The sequence below is a fragment of the Culex quinquefasciatus genome, chromosome 2 (genome assembly GCF_015732765.1).
Source record: "Culex quinquefasciatus strain JHB chromosome 2, VPISU_Cqui_1.0_pri_paternal, whole genome shotgun sequence".
Lineage (NCBI taxonomy): Eukaryota > Metazoa > Arthropoda > Insecta > Diptera > Culicidae > Culex > Culex quinquefasciatus.
The window spans coordinates 101,292,934-101,315,185 of record NC_051862.1 but is presented as its reverse complement, the minus strand read 5'-3'; the positions used below and the strand labels follow the sequence as shown (position 1 = coordinate 101,315,185).

The following is a 22,252-nucleotide window of genomic DNA, read 5'->3' as shown; positions in this document are numbered from 1 at the left end:
GTATTTTCAAACAACATGCAACAGGCTTGTGACCGATCAAATTTAACTAATTTAGGGTCGCTGAACCCGAATATGACCATGAAAATCGGTCACGGCGACCCAGGAGCGTGTTATCTAAAATGGTGCCAATATGGTGAAGAGAGAATCTTCAAGTATTTTCAAACAACATGCAACAAGCTTGTGACCGATTAAATTTAACTAATTTGGGGTCGCTGAACCCGAATATGACCATGAAAATCGGTCACGGCGACCCAGGAGCGTGTTATCTAAAATGGTGCCAATATGGTGAAGAGAGAATCTTCAAGTATTTTCAAACAACATGCAACAAGCTTGTGACCGATTAAATTTAACTAATTTGGGGTCGCTGAACCCGAATATGACAATGAAAATCGGTCACGGCGACCCAGGAGCGTGTAATCCATGATGGCGTCCAATATGGCGAAGAGTGAATCTTCAAGTATTTTCAAACAACATGTAACAGGCTTGTGACCATGAAAATCGGTCACGGCGACCCCGGAGCGTGTAATCCAAGATGGCGTCCAATATGGCGAAGAGTGAATCTTCAAGTATTTTCAAACAACATGTAACAGGCTTGTGACCGATCAAATTTAAGTAATTTAGGGCCGCTGAACCCGAATATGACCATGAAAATCGGTCACGGCGACCCAGGAGCGTGTTATCTAAAATGGTGCCAATATGGCGAAGAGTGAATCTTCAAGAATTTTCAAACAACATGCAACAAGCTTGTGACCGATTAAATTTAACTAATTTGGGGTCGCTGAACCCGAATATGACCATGAAAATCGGTCACGGCAACCCCGGAGCGTGTAATCCAAGATGGCGTCCAATATGGCGAAGAGTGAATCTTCAAGTATTTTCAAACAACATGTAACAGGCTTGTGACCGATCAAATTTAAGTAATTTCGGGCCGCTGAACCCGAATATGACCATGAAAATCGGTCACGGCGACCCAGGAGCGTGTTATCTAAAATGGTGCCAATATGGTGAAGAGAGAATCTTCAAGTATTTTCAAACAACATGCAACAAGCTTGTGACCGATCATATTTAACTAATTTAGGGTCGCTGAACCCGAATATGACAATGAAAATCGGTCACAGCGACCCAGGAGCGTGTAATCCAAGATGGCGTCCAATATGGCGAAGAGTGAATCTTCAAGTATTTTCAAACAACATGTAACAGGCTTGTGACCGATCATATTTAACTAATTTCGGGCCGCTGAACCCGAATATGACCATGAAAATCGGTCACGGCGACCCAGGAGCGTGTAATCCATGATGGCTTCCAATATGGCGAAGAGTGAATCTTCAAGTATTTTCAAACAACATGTAACAGGCTTGTGACTGATCAAATTTAACTAATTTCGGGCCGCTGAACCCGAATATGACCATGAAAATCGGTCACGGCGACCCAGGAGCGTGTTATCTAAAATGGTGCCAATATGGTGAAGAGAGAATCTTCAAGTATTTTCAAACAACATGCAACAGGCTTGCGACCGATTAAATTTAACTAATTTAGGGTCGCTGAACCCGAATATGACCATGAAAATCGGTCACGGCGACCCAGGAGCGTGTTATCTAAAATGGTGCCAATATGGTGAAGAGAGAATCTTCAAGTATTTTCAAACAACATGCAACAGGCTTGCGACCGATTAAATTTAACTAATTTGGGGTCGCTGAACCCGAATATGACAATGAAAATCGGTCACGGCGACCCAGGAGCGTGTAATCCATGATGGCGTCCAATATGGCGAAGAGTGAATCTTCAAGTATTTTCAAACAACATGCAACAGGCTTGCGACCGATTAAATTTAACTAATTTAGGGTCGCTGAACCCGAATATGACCATGAAAATCGGTCACGGCGACCCAGGAGCGTGTTATCTAAAATGGTGCCAATATGGTGAAGAGAGAATCTTCAAGTATTTTCAAACAACATGCAACAGGCTTGTGACCGATCAAATTTAACTAATTTAGGGTCGCTGAACCCGAATATGACCATGAAAATCGGTCACGGCGACCCAGGAGCGTGTTATCTAAAATGGTGCCAAAATGGCGAAGAGTGAATCTTCAAGTATTTTCAAACAACATGCAACAAGCTTGTGACCGATCAAATTTAACTAATTTGGGGTCGCTGAACCCGAATATGACCATGAAAATCGGTCACGGCGACCCAGGAACGTGTAATCCAAGATGGCGTCCAATATGTTAGAAAATACTTAAATAAGATTCTTTCTTCGCCATATTGGACGCCATCTTAGATTCCACGCTTCTGGGTCGCCGTGACAGATTGTTAAGGCAAACAGATTTGCCCATGTTTGACAGATCCAAACGCGCTGGACACCAACCGCCCTTTACGCCCAGCAAAACTGGCAGTGTTTCAAGCGCAAAACATACGTTGCCAGTGCCGATTTATTCTGCATCGACCAATCTGTCTCTCTGTTAGGAGGCAACCGCGAGCAGCTTGGTGGCAACCGCTAACAACTGCATAACAACGATCGTAGGACACCGACCTGAAATTATTTTCATTCCTATCTCAAACCTGTTACAATAAAGACCGTTTTATTAAAGCTCCGCCTTTTACTCCCTTGACAATCTGTACTCCAAAGCAGTTTATATGCTTTGACAATCTTTTCTGTTTTTCTTCCTGTTCTGTAAGAATCTCGGGTGACTGCTCCAAAGGCTTGTACTTATCTTCCTACGTTAGAATCTTCAAATAAAGGCTATGATAAAAATAATCGTTTTCATTTTTTGCACTAAATTTTTGGCGAACCTTTCTTGGCGAAATCAGTCAAACGTCGCCACCTTTTCCCCGCCGAGTCTTTTACCGGAATGCTGGCTGTTCGATTTACAATCGCTGCCTTGCTAGAATCCACAAGCCTCTTCCGCCAGTGCCTCGCTCGTCATCAGACATGATTACGGTCAGACTGTTTTCTATGGCCAACCGCTCGTCTCACAAATATCCTTGCAGACAACGAGTAACGCTCGTTTAACAAATACTCCGTTGTGGCCAACGGACGACTCACAAATATTCCGTTGTGGCCAACGAGCAATGCTCGTCTCACAAAAAACAAATCCCATCTCCACAGTCTAAAAGACTTCTTTCAGCAACTATTCAGTACTCCTTCCGGATGCCCAGACGTGTGAAGCTTCAGGGCGACAAAAACAGCAACTCGTTGTTGCACTCCTCGAACCATTTGGTGATTTTTTTTTTCATAAAATTATTTTTATTAGGTCCTTTTCGGTACTGGGACCTGGTTAGGACCGGAGTCGGCTTTTGTAATTACATTTGACTTAATAATTACAGAGGATCTTGTGTGTAAATGTTAGTGGGAGGGGAGCCGATTAACCATTTGGTGATGGCACTCACGAAATACTAACATCTCACTTTTTAGCGATTACAGGTTCCAATCTTACCAAATCGCTGTTTTGCGAAACTCGATCATACTGAACAGGCCATACGTGTCTCCTCTTCCGGCGAGTGAACCAGAACATGCCATATGTTCCGCCTTTTGATTGTTGATGATCATGAACGTCCGCATCGGCATATCTCACCTCCACCCGCGGTGACTTTCTGTGCATCACTTCCCATTTAACTCAATCGGAATTCAATTCGAATCGTTAACGTATTCAACGAGGGCCTCGTGGCGCGGTGGTTAGCGGCTTCGGCTGCCGATCCCTAAGTTGCTATGGGGCGCGGGTTCGATTCCCGCCTCATCCTCCTGGCCTTCTATCGGATGGGGAATTAAAACGTCGGTCCATTTGCGTAAAAGAGGTTTTGGGTGACTCACCACACATAACCTTCGGACGCCTAGAAATGAGCAGAAACTTGCAACAGAGATCACAAAAGACCCGGGGGTCGTTAAAGTGGATTGCTTTGCTTTGCGTTAACGTATTCCGTTTCAAACGCAACAACCGCCCGTGTACGTACCGGTTGTTGCGTTTGAAACGGAATACGTAAACGATTCGAATTGAATTACGTTTCAGAATTCCTAGTTGTACTTTTATCTTAATAATAAAGAAAACATTTTATTCACACAACTGTATTATTTTTTCAATTCCAGAAGCATGTCATCCCTACGAGCCATTCAAATGTCCTGGGGACGGAAATTGCATATCTATTCAATACCTCTGCGACGGTGCTCCAGATTGTTCAGATGGTTACGATGAAGACATGAGGCTCTGCACGGCCGGTACATTATAAAATCTCAAATTAACATTCCAACGCCCAAGGCTCCAAAAAATTTGGAACGGTAACTTCAACTCAATGGTTCTCGGGCACAACTCAACCAATCAAGATAATTCTTCTTTCCAGTGATTTGTTGGGATGTCTAGATGATTCTAGAACTTTGCAGAACTTAATTTGATCAAATCTGTAATTTTTGCGATCAAAAACATCGTTCCAACTTTTTTTTTCGCGTGTAAAAAAAATCGCCAAGAAATCCGCGGAGGCAGTCTTTTTAAAAAAGGTGGAACGATGTTTTCGGTCACATAAATTACAGATTTGTTCAAATCAAGTTCTGCAAAATTTTAGGATCATCTAGACATTCTTACAAATCACTGGAAACAAGAATCGTCCCGATTGGTTGAGTAATGACCGAGAACCAGCGAGTTGAAGTAACCGCTCCACCTTTTTTGGGAGGCTTGGGCGTCCGTGTAAGTTGGACATGCGTTGGACGTTCCAGTGTTAATTGTAGAATGACTCTCTTGTTTTTTCTTTTGCTTTTTTCAATTGCTAAAACATTAATGGTTTTTCTCAGCTAAGCGGCCCCCAGTGGAAGAAACATCATCCTTTCTACAGAGCTTACTTGCATCCCACGGACCAAATTATTTGGAAAAAGTTTGGCAGTATTTTTTACTATTAGAACTAGAGAATTTTTATATATGTGTTAGCGAATATACGTTTGCCCCTAATCCGACAAAATGTAAAAAAAAATATTTTAATTCATTCTAAATGGATTTTTTTCCAATAAAATTTACATCTCCAATACTTCTTACTTACGTGAAATTGTCCGAGGATTCCGAATATGACAAAATTTAGACCAAAAAATGACGCTAAGACGGTCTACAGGGCAAAAACTAAAATTGTAAAATGTTTGTTATAGAAAAATCGAAAAACTATGAGAAAAACTGCAAATGGCCAAAAAGTTAATACAGTAGGCTTATAGTTCATGAAATTCTTTAACTTTTGACCTATGGGAGTATGGGTGTTGGAGGCTGTTGCAAAAAGTTATTAAGGTTTAAAAAAAATCCATTTTTAACAGTAATTTGCAAAAGCTATGAGAAAAAGTCAAACCTATCCTGGATGTCTATAGCACATTTTGAAGGGCTTCAAAAGACCCTTCGAATGCATCTAAGAGAGTTGGAATTGATGAAGTTTTACGGAAATGCGAGCAATTTTAAGATTTTTCATGTTTTTTGGACCTCAAACTTCTATGCCCGTTTTACCCCACTTCCCTTTGTCGTAGAGGGCTCACATTTGGCATGAGTTCATCTCATGTATAGACAAACAAACCCTGAAAGTTTCATCCAAATCGGAGCACCTCGATACGACCTGTTTCACATCGGTGAAAAACTCGCTCTTAATTTTTTAAATGAGCCTAAGCCAAGGCCTAAGCTGTCTTTTATTCAAATTAATTTTTTCAGTGAACTTTTTAAATTTTGACATAATCTAAGAATTTATATGCTAAATATATCTCAAAACAAACCTGCTATTTTAGTTGAAAATTATAATAAACATGCCAGGAACGCAGCGCAGCGGATAGCAAATGAAAACGACGACGACGACAAAAGTCCAAGCAGATAAGGGTTCGTTCAAAAATTACGTCCATGAATCGAGAAATTAAAAAGAGAGATGTGAGCCGGTAACATGGAGTTAAACTATTGCAGCTTTCATGGAAACCTTCACAGCAGCTTGACAGAAAGTTTAACTCCATGTTGCACTTTTAATTTCTCGATAGGGGAGGGTTTCCGTATGAGTTTTTTTTTACAGCGACGGCTATCGAGAAATTAAAAGTGAGAGTGTGTGCGTACAACATGGAGTTAAACTCTTTGAAAAGCCTTGGTAAGCTTCACAGCAACTGCACAGAAAGTTTGACTCCATGTTGCGATTTGACAGCTCGATACATATACTGAAAATCGGCATTACACTTTTGTCAGTTTGCGATAACACAATTCGACGCCAACAATTCAAAAGCATCATGTACAAACCATGCGTTTTGAGAAAAACGCATTTGAATGTTGAGCATCCATTTTCAATTCCCATTTTAATATAAAAGCAAAATAAGATGTTCTAATAATAACAAACGATGAAAAACGTTGCTTTTATTGATACTTGATCATCCAAATTCAATAAAACATCATTTCCGTAATTTTATTTGAGTAAAACAAACATAACTCCTTTTGAAATCACCAACGTCGATATCACCCTGCTGTCATTGAGGGGGGCGCTTTGTTATGATTCGTTTTTCTTCACCGAATGTACATGGCGCTTTGTTCATGATGCTTTTTTTCGTCACGAGGTTCATGTAGTCTTTTGTTTGACAGGTTGACAGGGGTATATAAACAGGGACTGCTGATGGCAGAGATTTTGTTTATGTTACTTTATTTAAAATCATGATTAAACAGACTTTACTGAAGTAACTTTTGCTCATTTTTGGTGGAGAGGTAGCTTATTAGGAGTACTTTCAAAATATGCAATAACCCAGATGTAAATGATGCCTTTTGAAATGTTACCGTCGAATTGTAGGGGTTTTTGAGTTAAATTACGATTGCACACTTTCGTGTTATTCCAGTTGAACTCGAATATTTCATACAAATGTGTAAGAAAGAACTGCAAAATTGTCCCAGTCACGGCGTTCTAGCAGGATTCTAGCAGAAGTCGCAAAGCGCTGAATATCCTTACAGCATTTCAGCAGAAATGTTTCACCATTCTAGCAGGATTCTGGCAGAACCAGCTCTGATAGAATATTTCGTGACTGGGGTAATGCTCATTATCAGTGCAATTCAGTCTGATTGGCGGGAAAATTTCTTTCATTATTTTTTTTTTATCAAAAAACGGCGTTCTTTTTCAGTGGAATATATTGAAAAATATACACAATAGTGACTTCTCGAGAGATATTGGACTTCATTCTTACTTATTCATAATACCATTCGTGACTATGCTTTCGTATAATGTTTCGATATAACCTTCACTAGATCCAGGAATGACACTATCTTAAATATTGAAGTTTCTTTGTTTTATATAATAATCCGATTGTTGAATTGGTTGATATGTTTACGTTGCTGATTCAGTTGTGTTCTCAGGGTGAGGTATAAAGCTCATTTTGGATAGAAAAAAAAATACTTTTTTGCGAAATTGTGGTTCAATAATATGTATAAACAATGCTCTTGTTTTTTTTATTCTTGTTTGCATAAAGCGAACACTATAGGTTTGGACGTATTTGTTGTCAAATTGACTTAATTGATAACTACGATTGAAATGTTCACAAAAAATATAACAAATGCAAAGGCAAAACTGTGATTATCAAGTTTGGTTTTGTGTCAGTCAGTTTCTCGAAATCACGGCTCTGGCTTTACCGCCAAAATTTTTTTGATAATTACACATCATAAGAAGGACTAAGGTAGGAATAAAACTGAGGCTGAAGGGGAACTGAATAATAAAATGGTGAGTATAGCTCTGGTGCCACTCAGTCCAAAAATCCGGTGTTTACAAGCTTCTCGAGGAAGAATTTTACATCTCCTAGTTCCGAATCTTTGATACCTATAGACTTTAACATTCCAAGATCACCATTCTCCACTGCCATGAAAACTGATCTCAAGTGTTCTAAGTCAGATCTGTAAAGAAAATCAAACGTTCAAAAATCAAAAAATTCCTTTTAGTGAGATTTTAATAATGTTCGAATGAAAATTAGATTTAATTTGAAGCTATCGAATTAAAGTCAACAATTTTTTTTTTTAAGTAGGTACACTGAACCCCCGGGGTTGGTCACTTTTTCGTTTGACACTTTTTTAGTTTGTACCCTGTTGGTTGGTCAAAGTTGAACTATAAAGCAGGGGGTAGCGAAGAAGCCGCCAACTTGGAAGTTCAGATAACAAACACTAAGAATCAGTATTATACATATTACTTTGGTAACACGAAGTGTGTTATCCTGGTTAAACTCAAAAGTATCATGCAAATGTGTAAAACCAAACTGAAAAATGTGTAATGCCGATTCTTAGTGTACGGGTGCACTGTTTGATCGACCCAAAAGAAAAAAAGCAAAAAAAAAAAAATAAACAGAAACATCACTTTTTTCGATATGAATTTTCAGCCAATATTGGGATGGAATCTCCAAGGATGTGATAGAATTTACCATCAGCAACACAATTCACGTGTTTTGACGAAGAACTTCGTCTTAGGGCTTTATACAGGGTAGCAATCCAAAATTTCGCGAAGCGAAATGAAACGCTTTGGTTTCATCTTCCCCTCTCGGCAAATTTCTCCTCTTCTTAGCGCACGCTGGTTGGTTGAACAAACGTTTCCCAATCAGTCAATCGAGAGACGTGAGATTGATGTATCTAAAATCACCCCCACTCTACCTCATAATTTTCGGATCGTCGACGCGGCAAAAAGCGAATAAGGAGATGTAGGAGAATGGGTGCAAAAAGGCGGGGCATACGTCCCCCATCTAAATTAACAAAACGCGGCTCAGTCGGTCCCGAAAATTCATTCTGTTGCTGGACGTCGACGAGTCAACATCAGGAGCAGATGGCCTGGAGGCCCGGTAGCAGACGGCTTGGAGGCCCGGGAGCAGATGGCTTGGAGACCCTAGAGCAGATGGCCTGGAGGCATGGACACGCCAAGACATGCCAGCCGGCATGAGCGGGAGTTGATTATTGGAACTGGCAACCACCTGGAGTGGCCGGAGGCCCCGGGGATGTTCCGATAAGGGGACATTTGCGGAACCATAAGAGTTGGGGCAATATGGGTATCAAACTTTAGGGATTTTGATACTGGACATGAAATTTGACATTTTGGCAGTAGTGTAGCGACCCACATCTTTTTTTCACCTTAGATGAAATCCCCGACGCAATAATGTGCGATTGGACTTTGATCCATGATGAGGAGATATCATCCAGTGGTGAAATTAAAGAGAACCGTGAAGTCGCTCAAATCATAATTAGTCTACAGCCAAATTACCCCCAGGGGAACTTGGCCCAGTTAGCATAACTTCACAGTTCTCTTTTCAAGATCAAACGAAGGGCCGGCTGAGGCGATGTCGTTTGTGCGTTCGGGTTTTCACACGCGCCAAAAACAGATGGCCCATGCGTGAGCCGATAGGAGATCGAATCTAATTCACTTGCTTATGCCAGAGGGAGAGAGAGATAGAGAAAGGGAGAAGAAGGACAATATGCGACACTTCGGGTTTTGACTCGTTGACCAATCAATTAGGACATGGAGGGATAATTACCTCACCCGCTAATTGATTGGTCAGAAGGTCTCGGCAAGAAATCCGAACCCAAAAAGATTCCAGGAATTATGGGGATCTTCAAAGTCCTCAAATGAACGAAGAGGTCACTATAAAAGGCGATCGAAAATCTCGATCGGGGCTCAGTTTGTTCAGTCAGCGCAGTTCAGTATTCAGTATGTAGTTCAGTTCGGAGTTCAGTTCGGTGTTAGTCACAGTATGTAGTTCAAATTTTGCCCTCAGTTAATTCTCGGTAATCCCAGTGTTCTCAGTTCAGTAGTTTAGTGTCAGTTTTGGTGTTTGACTTTTTGTAACTCGTTAAACTTTCTCAATAAAAAGTTAGGAAAAGTGATCGTGCCCGCGTTTTTCACTCTAAATCAAAAAGAAATTCCAGTGTTTGAAATATATGGGGTGGACGGCGCGATACAGTGGTGACAGCAAAATTCCAAGAACGGAAGGAGACGCCATCTTGGATTGGAAGAAAAAACCAGTGCCGACATGAAAATTTGGTAAGTACTTTTACAATTTTAACTAATTAATGCAACTAATCAACTTTGAACAATCGTCTGAACCAATTTTTTTTTAAATATTAGAATCTTTTTTACATTATTCTGATATTGTCTTTTTCCAAAACATTTTCTTTGAAAAAAAAGTGTTTCATTAATTTTGCTTTATTGAAAAAGAAAGAGAATAAAAAGTGTACAAAAATAAAATTTTCTTATTGAGTATTGAAAAATCGCAAAGAAAAAAGCAAAGCGAAAAAAAAACAATAATTTTAAACGTGAAATCGTTTACTAACCAACGGACTGAAGCCCCCACCCGTGGTAAGCGACAGTTCAAATATCACAAAAGTGCATACTAAACCAAAATTTCAAAACTGAAAAATAAAAATAAAATCGAAATTTAAACGCGACATCGTTTACTAACCAACGGACTGAAGCCCCCACCCGTGGTAAGCGACAGTTCAAATATCACAAAAGTGCATACTAAACCAAAATTTCAAAACTGAAAAATAAAAATAAAATCGAAATTTAAACGCGACATCGTTTACTAACCAACGGACTGAAGCCCCCACCCGCGGTAAGCAACAGTTCAAATATCACAAAAGTGCCTACTAAATCAAAAATTAAAAATTAAAAGAAAAATGAGTGATTAACTACATTGCAATGAAAAAAAAAAAAAAAAAAAAATAACCGTGATTCGCCTACTAATTCAGGAACTCTAGCCCCCACCAGCGGTAAGCGAAAGTTCGAATATCACAAGAATATTTTACTAAACCAAACAGATCAAACCCCTTAAAAATATACAGTACAAGAAAAATAATAAAATAATAACCGCGATTCGCATACTAATTCAGGAACTCTAGCCCCCACAGTGGTAAGCGAAAGTTCAATCCGAAATAGTGAAACACTAAACCAATCAATCAAATCATAATATTAAAGACAAATATCAAACCAGTAAACGAGATTTCGCCTACTAATTCAGAAACCCTAGCCCCCACCAGTGGTAAGCGAAGGTTTAATCCGAAAAGTGAAATTACTAATCCAAATTCTCAGAAAAATAATAATGAAATAAACAAAAACCAACACTCAACAAGAAAAGAAAAAGTAAGTGAAATAAAAAAAAATTATCTCAAAAGTACACGTTTATCAGATTGAATTTTTTATTCATTTCTCTTCAATAAAAAAAAAGAAATCAAAAATGGAACATCTTGAAGCATACATTGATGCAGAGCTTTCGAACTTGAAGAAAAGCATCAATAAACCTAGGAGCGAACAAAATACTCTCGACAAAATTGAATTAGTTAATGATTATTTTCAACAATATGAAGCACTTGTACGAAATAAGAAAAGTAAGAGCAGTGCGGAAATTTCAAAGATAATTGATTCAAATCACAATAGAGTTCGCGAAAAAGTGGAAAAAGCTTTGGATATTTTGAAAAATCCAAAACATGAAACAAATTCAGACGTTAAGGATGATAATGATAAAAAATCAAAAACTAATAATACTAACACGGCTGAAGAAGAAAAAGTTTTGGTACTAATTGAAAGATCAACAGATGACGAAATAAAAGATTTAAAATTATCTGATCAACTTTCCAACTTGGAGTGGGTCAGTGATAAAATTGATACATTTAAAGACAACTGTAAAAATATAACAGGCTTGTCGAAGAAATTAAAACCAAAGTAAATTCTGAATATTTCAAAAATATACTAATCGGCCAAAACAGATTTTGGAAAAAGCTGATGAAGCTTATGAATTTTTAAAAGAGGCTGAGAAGAAATTAATCAAAAATAACGTTACTCAAAACCAAAATAAAAAACCATCCAAAATTATTATCCAAGAGAATACAAATAAAGTCCAAACAGTACTTGGTAACAAAAACTATCATGAAATTCAAATTTTTAATTTTCCCATGAAATTGGCAATTCAATGTATTCCTGATTTTCATGGAGCAAAAAATGAACTAGATCCTTTTTTATTTCAAATTGATCAATTTGCTTCACAATTACCCTATGGGGTGGACGAAGCATCGTTGATTAATGTGGTGCTCATGAAATTAAAAGGCAGAGCACTTGATAGGACAAATAAAATTCGCGGCAAAAATTGGGCCGAAACAAGGGAAAATTTGATTAAAGAATTTTCCTCTGTTTCATCTGTTGAAAATATTCTACAGAAAATTGAAACATTAGAGCAAGGTCAAAATGAAAATTTTAAAAATTATAAAAAAAGAGCTTTGAATATTTTGAATGAAATTTCAATCATCGAACAGAAAGATAATATTGACGGACAATTTGCTAGGAGAAGTTTAAAAATCCACTTTCTGGGTGGTATGAAAAATTGCAATTTAAAACAGTTAGCCAAGACGCAAAGAGACAAAAAATTTACTGAACTTCTGGATTATTTGGATCAGGAGTTCATAGAATGTGAACAAATTGATGACATCGAGAGACGTTTACAAGCATGTAAAGTTTCAAAATACAATTTTCAAAAACAATCAAATAATTCCGCTTATAGAAATTTTTCAAGATGGAATGATACACGTCCCGATATTGCAACGAATTGGAACAGAAACCATAATTATCTACCAAATAATAGAAATAATCAAAGACCAACTCACCAAACAAACACAAACCAATATATTAGACAGAATCAGTACCAGGAAAACTATAATAGAAACTATAATAATTATCAACTACAACCAAAAGCAAACCAGCAATCACTATCTAACAACATTTCAAGAAATTATCCAGAAAGAATGGGCCAAAGAAACTATCAACCACAAATTAATGAAACAAGAAATAGATACCCAAATTCACAACAAAACCGAATTCAACAAATACCAAGATATCAAAATCAGAACCGCCAACGTTCCGAAAATTATCAAAATAATAGATACACAGAAAAAAATATGTAAATTTACACAGCACGTAATTACAGTTTCTTATGTAAACTCACTCAATGTAATGTTGAAATATGATGTAAAGAGTAAAAAGTCATGGAAATTGCTCCAATGTAAATCTAAATCTAATGTAAATCATGAATCTAATGGAAACGTTGAGCATGGAAACTCAAATCTGATGAATTTCTACCCGTGTTCGGCTTCCTGTAAATTCCTATTTAATGTAAATCATATATCCAATGTATTTCTGCCAAACGTTGACTTCAAAACTACCCGAACTAAAAATAGTTATATTTGGTTCTCTTTCTATCGCTCTCATACTTCGCTGGCCCACTGCCTGAGCCTCGCCCTGAACAAGTTGATGCTTTAGCCGCTCGTTTATAAAATGCGAAGATGGCTCAGTTGGCAACGGGTAGCAGTAGTAACACCGAATATTCTACCCGTCCTCCGTTCGATTCCAGTCCAGCGTTATTCCACTTGGCCGTCGACGAGAAAGCCTCCCCTACCTGTGAAACAACTTTTTGAAATTCGAATTTCCTTTTGCTGCCCGTTTCACTCATTTTAAAATAGAACATAGGCCACACCCTTTTCCTACTGCAATCCAAGTCGAGCTTCTCATTCCCATTGGCCAATCAGAATTAGTTGATTTGAACTAATGTTAATTCAAAACTAATGTAAATTCCAAAACTAATGTAAATTTTCAAAACTAATGTAAATTTCCAATGAATCTAATGTAAATTTCCAATAAACCTAATGTAAATATACATCATTTATCATGATACCTTTTGGTACATGATAAATAATGTAAATTTACAGAAATATTTTTTTCTGTGTACAACAATAACAACACCAATAGTAACCAAGATAATCGCTATCCAAAAAACTAATAACTGGAAGTTTTCAAAAATTCTACAACCAATCATACCAAAGGAATAAACATTTATTTGAAGCAAACACAAATTTAAGTCAAAACACAAATCAGAAAAATGGTAGAATTTTTGCAAGAAAAATTGAAAACTTCCTAGAATATAACCCCCCACACGAAACTATTCCGATTATCCTTACACCAAACTACCAATTTCGAATAAGAATTGCGTCTTCGAAAACTCCACGTCATAAAGTAAAATTTTTACTAGACACAGGAGCATGCACGAACTTAATTAGGAAAAACGTTTTAAACTCAATGGGTTATTCAGTTTTTAATAACCATGAAAAAGTTACTCTTTCAACAATTTCAGAAAGTGTTACTCATTCGATTGGTACAGTTATGGTACATTTATTAGTGGGAAACACAATCTTTATAACTAAATTCAGTGTCATGAAAAATTTACCTGTGCCTGGTATTATTGGTGCAGATTTTCTTAAAAAGCATACTTTATTTATAAGTGAAAATTTTGAATTTTTAGTTCTAAAAACGTGCAACAACACGAATGATAATGAAAATGTCCACGATAGAAAAACCAACACTATTGCAAATTGTTACGAAAATAATCCTCGTTTTTACCAAAATCGAAGAAATGAAGTGAAAGAAGCTGAACAACCAATAAATAATTACAATGAAGCGCCTTTCTTAGACACTGAGTACCAAGAAGAGGTGACATCACAAGAACTCGATTTAGATACTGATCGTGATTGCGATGTTATCGAATATAAACAATTTAAAAAGGTTAGAGGTTGTGAGAGAATGGAACAGCTACTGAATATTATCAAATTAGACCATCTAATAAATGGATCTTATAGAGATATAAAATCAATTATACAGAAATTTAATCACATATTTTTTCTGGAAGGTGACGAATTAACATATTCAAGAGCGGCTATGCACGAAATTGAAACAACAACTAATATACCTATAAACAAAAGGCAATATAGAATGCCAGAGTCCACAAAAAGCCATATTGATGAGCAAATTGCAGAAATGTTAAAATTGGGCATTATTAAGCCAAGTAAAAGTCCTTGGAATGCACCAGTTTTGTGCGTACCAAAAAATGTGATGCAAATGGAAACAAGCGCTACAGAATTGTAGTAGATTTTCGAGCGCTTAACTTAATTACAAAACCATTTGTGTATCCAATACCGTTAATTAATGAAATTTTAGACAACATTGGTAATAGCAAATTTTTCTCTTCAATTGATCTTAAATCGGGATTTTATCAAATTCCGATTGATTCTCGAGATGCTACAAAAACTGCATTTTCGACATCAAAAGGACATTATGAATTTACAAGAATGCCGATGGGTCTTGAAAAAAGACCTTCAACATTCCAAAAGCTAATGAATACTATTTTATATGAAATACAACCAGTAAAAGCGTTTGTGTATTTAGATGATATAGTTGTTTTTGGTACAACAATAGAAGAACATAATTTAAATTTATGCAAAATTTTGGAAGCTTTGAGCAAAAATAATTTAAAAGTTGAACCAGAAAAATGCAATTTTCTTAAAAAAGAAATTAAGTACCTTGGACACATAATTGATGAAAACGGTATAAGGCCTACAGATGAGAATATTAAAACAATCAAAAATATGAAACGTCCACAAACAATACGAGATGTTCGGTCGTTTTTAGGAACAGTAAATTTTTATGGAAAATTTATTCCAAATATGGCGGATAAAAGAAAACATTTGAATAATCTTCTTAAGAAAGATACGAAATTTATTTGGACAAAAGAATGTGAAGATGCGTTTAATGTTCTGAAAAATTGTTTAATTTCAGAACCAATTTTAGTTCGACCAAATTTCAAAGATACTTTTGTTATTACAACCGACGCAAGTGACTATGCAATCGGAGCTGTACTATCAAATGAAAAAACAAATGATCACCCAATAGCGTTTGCTAGTAGAGCATTAAGTCATTCAGAGAAGAAATACTTTATAATTGAAAAGGAACTTCTCGCAATTGTATGGGCGATTGAATATTTTAAACATTATATATTCAACCAACATTTCATTGTTTATACGGACCACAGGCCGTTAATTGCATTATGGAGACTAAAAGAAACTTCTCCTACTCTTTCCAAATTAAGATTAAAAATCCAAGGCATTGGATGTGAAATTAGATATAAAAAGGGAAAGAAAATATTGTTGCAGACTTTTTATCTCGAATGCAACACGAAGAAATTAAAATTCATAACACTGAAAAGATTTCAGAAAATTTAAGTAATAACATTGTAGCTGTTGTAACCAGACAACAAAGACGCCAACAAACAAATTCTCCAAATAATATTATTAACAATTCTAATTACAATAAATCGATTGATGATAATGAAAATCAAACTAACAAGTTATTTAATGATGATGATGGTGAAGATTTCAATACAACCGTTGATTCTTTGCAAGCAATGGATATTGAAGATGAGACAATTGATGTTTCGAGTAAACAATTTAGCTTGGACGATTTTTTCGATGCTCAAAACAATGATGAGTTAGATTTTAAATTACTTAAATTTTCAAAAACATTGATTGATTTTGATTCAATAGATGGAACGTTTGTAATAATCAACAGTAAAACTGCTTTTAAAGAATTGAGTCAATTGATCGATTTACCACACGGGATGAAAGATTATTTAGACGGAAAAACTTTTTCATTTCCCATGCATAAAATATGGGGTATAATTTTAAATGGTTCCAAACGTTCGACTATTAATATAGAAGAACTTTTCGATGGATTTTTAGAAGGTCTTACAAAATGTCCGAATTTTGCGAAATCCGCAGAAAACATACAAATAATTTCTTTCAGAAACTTACAACGTTTTCCGGAAATCAATATTTTAAGATTTTTCGCAAACAAATTTGAAAAGTTTTTCACATTGTATGCGTCTGAAGAGGAAAGAATTTTTGTTAAGGTAGAAGATAGGGAAACGGTATTGAAAGAATTCCATGATGCTCCTTTGGGAGGTCATGTTGGTGGAAAAAGAATGTGTAGGAGCGCTAGGCCCGGCTCCAGGAGGGCTTTTTGACTGTCCAACCTTTCCACTGTGTTGCGGGGAATTTCGTGGCAGCTATCTTGTGGGCTTTCAACTTAACTCTTCGTTAATGTCCAAGACGGACGGATTTGCCACTCAAGCGTTCACCAACGATACAACACTAACTTGTGCAACACAGCTTCAAGGCGACAATCGGCGAGTGGACTGTATTCACAACGACTTTCTTCCAGTGGACTCCTTTGGCCAGGATGCAAGAAAACAGCTTGTTTCACGATGTTAACTTCTATATTTACAAGCTTAAACTGACTTACGGACTAACAAATTCATTTAGTTTTAAAGCATACATTTTCGGCCAAATTTGCCGAATCTTCTTCTTGCAACAAAATTATTCTTCTTCTTTAATCTCCTCTCGGGTGCGCAATCCTTTTTCCCTAAACCATGTACACGCCACTTCTTCTTTCCATTCATTTACTTCGTTCATCCCTACTCCCTGTTCTCCTATTGGTCTGTTTGCGCAAGCTGCCTATTCAGACGCGCGCTGCGCGTCCTTGAGCCTATTGTGTGCTGTGAAATACATGAATGAAACATGTGTGAAAGGGAAAGGACACGAATGGTGAGTTGGTATGCGGTTATTTACATGCTGCTGTTTCCTTTCTTCTTCAATATGTGGCGTGTATGTGCGGGTACATTTGTGTTGTGTTATGTGCTTAAACAATAGAAGGATTAACTGACACTGTGGAAATGGATGGATTATTCTTGCAAATTTACTCTACCTGACACTGTTAGAAAAATCATATGGGTTGGAAACTATTTCTTTTAAGATTAAAATCATTTCTTGGGCAAATTAAATCTACTTTGGCGTTGGCGCCAACAGAATGCTTAAAAGAATAAGCCCACTTTTTAAATGGGATAACATGAAAAGAGACGTTGAAAATTATGTGCGTCAATGCGAATCATGTCAAAAGAATAAAATATGGCCGACAAATAAAATACCGATGAAAATAACAACAACTTCATAGGAACCTTTTCAGAAAATTTATATGGATATTATAATTCTTGTACAATCTGAAGATAATAATAGATATGGTCTTGTCATACAAGATGATCTAACAAGATTTTTAACTGTTGCTCCGATGCCAGATCAAGAAAGTGAAACTGTAGCAAGAACATTTGTCGATTATTTTATTTGCAGATACGGTTGCCCTTTGGAGGTGGTAACCGATCAAGGTGCAAATTTTATGAGCAGCCTCATGAAGAATGTTTGCAAGCTCTTAAAGATTAAAAAGATCTGCACTAGTGCATATCACCCTCAAGCTAACTTGGTTGAAAGATCAAACCGAGAATTGAAAATATATCTTCGACAATTTATTTTAGGTAATCCCGAGGGGCGCGACAATAGTAAAAAATTAAATAAATTAATTAATTAACTGCAAGAATTAACGAATTAACTTTTGTTTACGATCATAACATCGCCACCTCTCTTTACACCACATTGGTTTGACCGATGACGTTTGACAGTTCGACATCTCGCGTGATTGTTGTTGTTTGGTAAAAAAAAAAAAAATATTCGAAAAGAATGTCGCTGGCCCGTAAACAAGATTTGTTGGAAAAGGCCATCGAGTTCAGGGACCTGTTGCAGCTGGCCAGTCCAAAACAGCATTCGGTTCTTCTATCAGCTGGAAGCTCGGATAGCGTTCAAACAAATTTTCGGAAGTAGCAAGCAGGTCGATCGCGAATGACTTGAGCAGTTCCGCAGAAACAACTCGGCGGCTGGCGCTACCTGGCAAAGAACCGAGCCAGTAAACACTTTGGTAACAACGAGGTAAGACTTTTCATAAAATGTTGGAAGGCAGATATTAGTTTTGTATTTTCCCACGCGCAGGTTTCAATCAAAACGTTCCTGTTGCTCAAGTCTATCTAATCAACGGCAATCTTCCCCCGGAAGCTGAACAAGTTCAACGCGGCCTGCTAGAAGTGGTCGTTTTCTTCGAAGGCGTTAACATCAGCAACACATTCCAGCGACGGCCGGCATCATCGGTACGACGGGACAGCAACCAGCCGCACAACAAAATAAGAACTATTCCGGGACCAGCAAACTGAACTGAATTGGAAAGACCGGAAAGTAAAAAGGATTTAAAAAATAATCAGCTCCAGCAAGGCATTCCGTGAACTCGTCGGTTATTGCGTCTAGTTTCGCTAGGGTAAACGGTGCATTGCAACAAAATAATGCATCAACATAAATAAACATACAAATTTTTTATTAAACGATTCAAAAAACTTGAATTTCTCAAGAATTTCACAATTTATGTTATTTACAATAAAATTATGTGCCACAGCCTGAATTCATCTTTGTGCAGTAAATTGTATCTCGCCCCGTGGTTTGTAATTTTCATCAGCTTTTGATAACAATTTGAAAATGCAGCGGTACCCCTAGCATCGGTTCCAAACAGGGCATCCGAGTAAACCAGTACAGGGCGGTTTTCTTGTTAGCTGATTTGTTGAACGCGGGGATGTCTTTATCATATCTGGACTGTCTGGATTTCTGGGCCAAAACCTCCCACTGAGAATTTTGGCTCGAGATCGTGCCTGAATCGAGTTGAGCCTCGCGCCAAAATTCTCAGTGGGCTGCTTGTACTTGCCGGCCAGCTGTCTTGCGGAGAGCGAGTTGGAGATTGTCGATGGCATCGTTGTCGTAAGCGGAAGGCGTGAGAGGAAGCGCAAAAGATGTTGTTCCGGTAGGTTTCGCAAAAGTCTAACGATAAATTTGTTCGCAGCCGCATTCTAAGTGGGCATGGCGAGAATTTTTGAGTTCGGTTTGGTCATAGAGATTTGCCCAATACCCACAACCAGGGTTGCCGTTTTGCCCAGTCCAGGTGGTCCAAGCAGCAAGTACGGCGCCGGGTAGGACGTATCGTTTACAATGATTGGAGGCCACGCTCCGGTGGAACCTCTTCTGGTCCTATGTTTGTGACGATCATTAAAGGTTAGGGCTCGGTTCGTCAACGGTGAGAACAGCATCAGGAAGGCGTTGTCCATGCAGGTCTTTTCGTAATGCAGAAAGAACTGCTCCGTGTCATGGACCTAATGCTCAAGCGTTGGAAGGAGAATGGCGATTCGTGTGCTTTCCGTAACGTACGGCGAGGGGGCGATCTCGATGCGACCGATCGGTTTGACCACTTCGATGCTATTGAAGACGTGCTTGAGACGGCCACGATCGTAGAAGCTCAGGTGCATCCGGTAGTTCATTCCGCGCAATGTGTCGAAATTGCGGTACACTGAGTGCAGGCCACGGTGTTCGAGCTGGGAATTGTTGCGGTGAGCCACGAGGATGGTTTTGTTGAGGATGTTCTGCATGTCATCACGTCAACGTATGAGAGCGGCCGGACGTTGATCTACAAGGTGTATGTGAAGGAGTGCGCCAGGTTGAGATGGGTCCACGAGATGATGTCGTGCCGGGACTCGGATGGGTTCAGTTAGGGAACGCCAAGTGACCAGCGCACTTATAGGGTGTCGTTGAAGAGGGCGCCGTTCAAGACGGCAGATACTTCCTGTTGGATATGCTGCTTTTTTATTGTTCCAGAACTTCCTCTCCCCACCGCGGCCGCTTCCAAACTGCACACCCGATAAACGCCATTCTCGATCTGGTTCTGCAACCGCAACTGGTCCCGATAATTGCCCAGCCTCAACGGAAACTACTCGCTCTTCCAAATCCCACCAATTGTGTACCACCGCAAGGTCTTCGTTCCGGAATTAACAGGTGTTAAAAACTCCGTCGCTGGCACCTTTTCCACAGCTTTCTAGAAATGAGAAAATAATTATTATACTTTTTTTTGCTACAAAACAATCATAACAAAACTGACAGTCGAGCGCGCGGAGTGACTCAAAGAAAATCAATGTTTTCAACAAAGCAGGTGTACGTTGTCAAATGTCAAACGACAAGAGGAATTTAATTCCTTAATGTATTAAATGCGAAAAATTAATACATTAAGGCCAATGTCACGCCCCTCGGGTAATCCTGAGTCGTGGGACTCATTGTTACCATTTTTTACGTTTGAATATAATTCAACGATAAATTCATCAACCGGTTACTCACCGTTTGAATTATTGTATGGAAGAGCAGCTAGAATCCCTACATCTATTTTTGCATACAAAAATGATAGCTTAACATACGACGATTATATCGCCGAACTTAGAGCAACTCTTAAAGGCATTCATGAAAAAGCCAAACAAAATTTGATAATTTCTAAAAATAAAAGAAAAATTATTTACGACCGGCATTCCAACGAATGGCAACCCATGTGGGGAGATTTAGTTCTTGTGCAATCTATTCCTTCAGGAGTAGGGAAGAAACTCCAAAGTCTTTGGAGAGGACCTTACGAAGTTGTTGATATTCCAAGTGAACAAACAACAATCATCAAAAATGGAACAAAATTAGAGAAGATTCACAACAATAGATTGAAGAAATTTTATGACTAGTAACTTCAATTTGTGAAATTTAAACAAAAAAAAATAATAATAATAAGAAAATCGAAAAGAAGCGAGGTTTATTAAAGATCCAAGCATCTAATCTTTATACGAATATTTGGTATTTCTTGTGTTCATTTTTCGGTTGATTTAAAACACCGTTAATATTTTTTTTCAAATCCATAGGGCTGGAATGCGAATCATAGGGAAAGCATTGATATTTTTAGATGGATAACGGATGGAAATATAATTCTTGACCTACAAATAGATATTTTTCTGGCTAAATTGGATTAAAAGCTTTGAAGATTTATACGCGCCTCCTCACAAACGAAAAAGAAAGGCTAGAACGAAGCCATCGGATGTAGAGGGGACTATTTCAGTTTAAAGTATTCTGAATAGTTTTGTGCTAACATTTTCCTTAAGCAATTCCAATTGAGCTTCAAAAATTCAAACAGACTCAAGAATGTGTTTTTGTCTCAAGGAAAGAAAAACAAAAGCAATTGAAAGTTGGAAATGTTTCGCATTCTTGTACTGTTTTTGGAAAACATGAATAAATGGTCATTAAAAGAGATAAAAAAAATATAAATAAATAATTCAATCTAAAAATGAACCAAGATCAATGAAGTATACACAAAAAAAAAAAATTGTAAACGAATTTAAGCGCCATGTAACGCTCAAAATAAATACTTTCAAAGAATTGTGGATGGAAAAAGGATATTGATCAAATATTTATAATTCAATAAAAAAGAAATTTTGCTTAATCAATAAAATTATAAAACAATAAAAAGTTTTCCAAGTATGACAATAATATCTGATATCTATTTTGAATTTCAGAAAAAAATAGCGGATCCGGATCTCAATTTTAAGAAAACATATAGACAAAAATTATTATCAAATCTAAGTATATATAATATGAAAAGCCAAGAAAACCATTCTTCAACAAACAATGTTGGTCGCATTACAAAGTTGCTGATCAAATAATTGAAAAAAATAT

At 37.5% G+C, this 22,252-nt stretch overlaps 1 protein-coding gene across 1 annotated transcript in view; it reads right to left on the bottom strand.

Moving 5' to 3' along the window:
* Window positions 1-7,078: 7,078 nt before the first annotated feature.
* Window positions 7,079-22,252, bottom strand: part of LOC6052539 (IDLSRF-like peptide) — a 62,076-nt gene continuing 46,902 nt past the window's right edge. The window contains exon 4 of the mRNA XM_038252478.1: window positions 7,079-7,852. Coding sequence (XP_038108406.1) covers window positions 7,705-7,852 — 148 coding nt within the window. The 3' untranslated portion in view covers window positions 7,079-7,704. The remainder of the gene's footprint in view (window positions 7,853-22,252) is intronic.